The 5,589-nt window shown below is 32.6% G+C and overlaps 1 protein-coding gene across 1 annotated transcript; it reads right to left on the reverse strand.

The window, feature by feature from the left end:
* Window positions 1–351: 351 nt before the first annotated feature.
* LOC125229133 (esterase B1-like) lies at window positions 352–5,357 on the reverse strand. The gene is made up of 2 exons (XM_048133913.1): window positions 4,592–5,357; window positions 352–512 (listed from the first exon to the last, which is right to left on the reverse strand). Exons 1-2 carry the CDS (start codon window positions 5,355–5,357, stop codon window positions 352–354), a joined length of 927 nt encoding a protein of 308 aa, XP_047989870.1.
* Between the last annotated feature and the right edge of the window lie 232 nt (window positions 5,358–5,589).

Here is a 5,589-nt window from a genome sequence, read left to right on the forward strand (position 1 = left end):
AAAATAAGAAACATAGAATTTTTTTCCTATTTTTATTGTGGAACGCACCACTTTATAAATCGCAAATTATAAATTTATTGATTTTTGTCATTGCGATTGATATCTGCATTTATAATTTGCGATGTTGTTAATTCTTCGAAATAAGACCAATTTTGTAAATATTATAGACACATTGGTGTATTTTCTTAAAACTATCCTTAAGGATTACAATCATTTATGTTTAGACATTTCTGCAACACCATGAAACTTTGCTGAACATAGTTAACCCCCTATTACATAATAAGATGACGCAACTTCGGCTACAACGTAGGTCCAAACAATAAATTAAGTATCATTTAAAGATACGACTTTTTAGTTTTTACAGGACGCGTCAAATACCACGCGCACCTTGCTAGTTGACTTGTCTTCCTCGATAACAGTGTGATGTGGCAAGTACATGGATTGGTTTACAATAAACTTGTCTTTCTCTAGCTGCAGGAACTGATTAATCCACATTGTGGATTTGTCACTTCCTGGAGCAATATTGTGGATTCCACAATATTGAATGCAACAACCGACACCATGCATATATTCTGAAATAGGCTTTTAGCAAATATTGTACCAAATACGCATAAAATGTGGGTCAGACTGAACAAACCTGGATTTGTCGTTAATGTCCGACCCCTCGTGAGCCGGCATATTTACGTCACATTATAATTACCAGGCCTCTTTGTTGAGCCAGCTCTAATAGGTTGAAAACATAGACTGGTGTAAATAAACACTGATTCAAACTTTCACGATTTTTACACATATTTATCGGAGGTTAGTGTTTAAAACATAGTGTTTAAAACATAGTAAATACGCGATTAAGTCCCGTTTGCAATTTTAAATATGGTGTAAATAAGTTAAAATAATTCACGGTTATATATTCTTCATTAGAGGTAATAATATCACCTAGTGATTGACTGTCACTTCATTTTTAAAACGTTCAAAACGTTTGAAACAAAACAAATGACTGTTCAATGAATCCCATCATCACAAATATGATTATCATTTGTAATAAAATGTTTTGATTCTACATTTAAATGTAATAACTGTTTATAAGAGTATCGGTAACTGATATCGTAAATAAAAATTGCGATGCACTAGCAGACACAGATTACATAAAACAGGCCATTTGCTTATAGCTCCTAAGAGTCCTAAGCTTATTTTATACTTGTGTTAAATAAATTATAAAACATCTCTGTATTATTTCATATACAATAGAGCCTGCATAATAAAGTTCATTTGTTTGTCTTCCAAGTCACCTGCAGTATAAACTGCGCCAAAAGTTAAACGGCCGCATAAATTCAACGCTGCCAGGGACTGGTAAATAATAAATACTAATGATTATGACTATATGGGATCAATTGCAGTGATCATTGCGATGCAGTGCGGTATGTTTGTGACCTAGCGGGGCATGCGTCTTCCAATTCCAAAGTCGCGGGCTCAGATCCCTGCTCTTACTGATGAGTAAAAACTGAAATACATTAATGGTATTTTAACGATCATGGTCTGCAAATATTCAAATATTTCTGTTTGCAAATATTCAAATATTTTTTTTAAAGTTAAGTAGAACTGCTATCTAATACATCCCTTAAAAATACCAATAAAAAAAGATATTTTTCTTTTTCTTGTTTTTTGACTGTGCCGGCTTATCGTTGAGTTATGGAACACGGTGTTTATACACGAAAGGAAAAGCGACAAAGTTTACCGGAAGCCAAGACAGGGTATATAACCAGAATAGTTAGTACTTAGCAATAGTATGGAAAGTAGAGACAACAATGCATTTCCTTGTCGTATGGCAAGCTATGTTCACTTGGCCTGTTTTTTACCACAACGTCATAATTATCAAGTTTACATTTAATCAAAGCTTTAGCTATTTGTAATAAACAATGATAACAACGCGAGATGCTTGATTCGAAGGCTGTCAGTCTTAAAGTTTACTTTTCTCTACCGCTAGCCTAGGAAATGGTAATTCAAGGCATTAAGAATTTCACAAGGAACCTTCATTATTAAAACTAGGAAATATTTTATGCTAACCGCTATCCAGTTTCTAAAGAATGCTTAAATCCCAACCTATTGAAATTTCTAGTTTATTGTCGCAGTAATTTACATTAAAAATGTATGTATACAGGGTGGAAAAAATAGAGATTATGAGGTTTTAAAGTTAACTTAGGTATACTTGAAATAAACTTTTCTAAAAATCATAATGAAATAAAACAAAAACATAATAAAATTTACTAAGTAATTATTTACATTATACATACATACATACAATCACGCCTGTATCCCATAAAGGGGTAGGCAGAACACATGAAACTACTAAAGCTTCAGTGCCACTCTTGGCAAATAAAGGGTTGAAAGAAAACGAAACTGTGTCATTGAGTGAGTATTTACATTATATTAATCTTAATTATCATTTTGACACCACTTAACTGTACTAAATATTTTAACTGAATATTTTTAAGCCCTCTCACACAAATGACAATGATATCTGCACGTAAAGTTATTTTCTTATAGAGGCCAAGTAACTATGTGAGTAGATAAATATTTATAATAAATAAAAAACGATTAGCAATAAAAATACTTATATTAAAAAAGTATTTTACTTAGGTATGATGAAAAATAAATAATTTACTTAGGTAGGATAAGTTGCCTACTCTATATTTATTTCGAAAGTCATAACAAAAATAAAAAAAATTGCTATCATAATTTTTAATGAAGCTAAATAATACTTTCATGTTTATTGTACTAAATACATATCTTTATTATTTTCATACCAAAATAAAACATGTTTACTATCAAGGTGTAGCAAATAACACATTATGTTTATGCTTTACCGCTGCGTCAGCCAGTTGCTGGAACAATCTACCACCGCACATATTTCCCGTAGAGCTCAAAGATTTTATCCCAAAACGCCATGCTTTTGTGATGCGGATGCTCTATCATTTGCAGTGTTGGTAGTAAAGCGTATATCGATTCATCAGCTACTGGCGTCCAGGAAAAAAAGTGTCTTGGAGTTGGGTCACTGAAATAAGTAGAATCAATGTTTAGAATTTAAATATGAGCACTTGGTTAAAAAAAAACTTGTTCTCAATTTTTTTTATTTTTTCGTTTGTCCTATCAGTTCCTTAGACGTCTTTGTGTAACCTGGCAAAAGAATTAAAAAAATATTGCAATAAAATAATATGATTATATTGCAATATAAGCATGTTGCGGTATAGTGTGTAATATTGAATTAAAAAATATTTTGACATGAGATTTATTAAAAAAAAACAATCAATATTCATAATCAAATTTCAGTAAAATCCTTTATTGAAGGTCAATTTTTAAAACTACTGCTTTGAATCATCGTTTTTCTACCAATTTCGGCTATTTCGGTCCGTTAACGGCATTATGTATTTGTAATTTATTTCAAATTTTGACACGGCACGTCAGCATATCGTCACTACTTTTAAAAAAACTTGTATCTTCGTCTGTCAATGAAAAGAAAATTGTAGTAAGTATGTATGGAATGCATATAGACTTACTGCGTTTTAACTTTGAGGAGCAGCGTGAAATACGAGATTTTTTCAAAGTAGTGACGATATACCAAAACACCGAAAATAAGTGTATGAACATTATGTATTTGTTATTTATTTCAAATTTTGACACGGCACGTCAGCATATCGTCACTACTTTTAAAAAAACTTGTATCTTCGTCTGTCAATGAAAAGAAAATTGTAGTAAGTATGTATGGAATGCATTATTGACTTACTGCGTTTTAACTTTGAGGAGCAGCGTGAAATACGAGATTTTTTTCAAAGTAGTGACGATATACCAAAACACCGAAAATAAGTGTATGAACAAAACAACGAGTAGATGTAATTAGTGATTAGAATTAATTAATTTAATAACAGTAAATATAAACCTGAACTGACCATCTATCCAGAAAATTATTGTATAAACTAATTCATTCCTAATATGCTGAGCCGAAATTGCTAGAAAATTAATTTTACACTAGCTCTTTTAAACAGGCTCATATCATACCCGGTTTTGGCAAAATCAGTCCACATTACAGTCAGGATGTCTATGACAATTTTATCATGCTGTGTTAATCCCAATTTGGTCATATTTTTAGCCGATTGTTGAAATAAGTACCCAATTTCATCCCCGTGTACAGCCCCAACATCCAATTTCAGACCAAATCTGTTCTTCATATAGTTCCTTTGACCAGAGTAATCAAATATATACAAATATACCAACGCACCAGCGTCTACATAGTGTTGGCTATCTCTTAAAATTGGATGCATAAAAGAGAAATCGGCATCAAATTTAAACATTGCTTCAATATTATTATAATAACCGTCTTCATAAGATAAATAATAATATCTCACTAGCCTCAACATTTCTTCAAAATCATCGTAGTCTAGATCAAAGTAACTTTTAATCTTAGATTCAAAACTCGCATTAGCTCTTTTAAAGTAGCTGTCTAGAGAATTTGTGAAAACTCGCATATTAGGTTGGTCCTCCCTTGTATTAAATCCTATTATAATTGGGATTGATAGTGATATGTCATTGAATAGTTCACTTGGCTTCTTGCCTATCATAGGTATAACATTAAAAAACCCAGTTTCGATGGTCGGTTTAAAAGATTCAATAAGACCTGTATCTATAGAAGCAGATACTACCGATGAAGGATTAACAGTATATAAGTAGTTTAAAGCGTCGTCGATATCATCTGTATCCATTCCTAGATATTTAGCTAATTTAATCGGTGAATCGGGATCAGGTTTTGCCATGACCCAGTTACAGAGTATCGTTCCACTTTGCAGAATAACTTTATGGAACAAGCCTTGAGAATGTGCTGAAAGTAAATGGAACTCGATGGAGGCAGCTCCTGCGTCCTCACCAAACAATGTAATATCATCATTGTCTCCACCAAAAGCCACTATATTTTCTTTGACCCATCGTAATGCTTTGTTCTGATCTCTTAATCCAGTATTCCCTGGTATGTCTGCTCTATGTATATTCATGAATCCATATGGGCCTAGTCTATAATTGAAGGTTACTAGAATAACGCCTTTGGGGACAAGAAAATCTGGTCCGTATGTGTGTCTGTTTGAGTTCCATCTCCTAAAATCTCCGCCATGAATGAAGACCATAACTGGGATTAAGCCGTCCTGTTCAGCTTTCTCAGGGACGTACACGTTAATTTTTAAGCAGTCCAAGTCGCCGACTATTTCATAATACATGTCCTCTTGCTGTGGACAGACTGATGTGTCATCTCTGGCTGTGAAAACACCTTCGAATGGAGGTACATCTATCGAGTCCTGCAATGGTATAAATACTGTCATAATCATAATCAAAATATTCATTTGTAATAAACTCAAGAGGGGTCAATTCTCCATACAAACGCTCTCGACTATTGCCTCCTTGGTTTTTGAAAATAGAGCAATGATTTTTTTAACACAAATTATTATTATTTTTATCTGTGTTGGAACGTTTTGATTTTTTTTATATTTTTTTTATTTTTGAAGACGTTAGAGCCAATCAAAATTTTCCAAAACCGGTCTTTTTCATTATGGC

The sequence above is a fragment of the Leguminivora glycinivorella genome, chromosome 8, assembly GCF_023078275.1.
Source record: "Leguminivora glycinivorella isolate SPB_JAAS2020 chromosome 8, LegGlyc_1.1, whole genome shotgun sequence".
Lineage (NCBI taxonomy): Eukaryota > Metazoa > Arthropoda > Insecta > Lepidoptera > Tortricidae > Leguminivora > Leguminivora glycinivorella.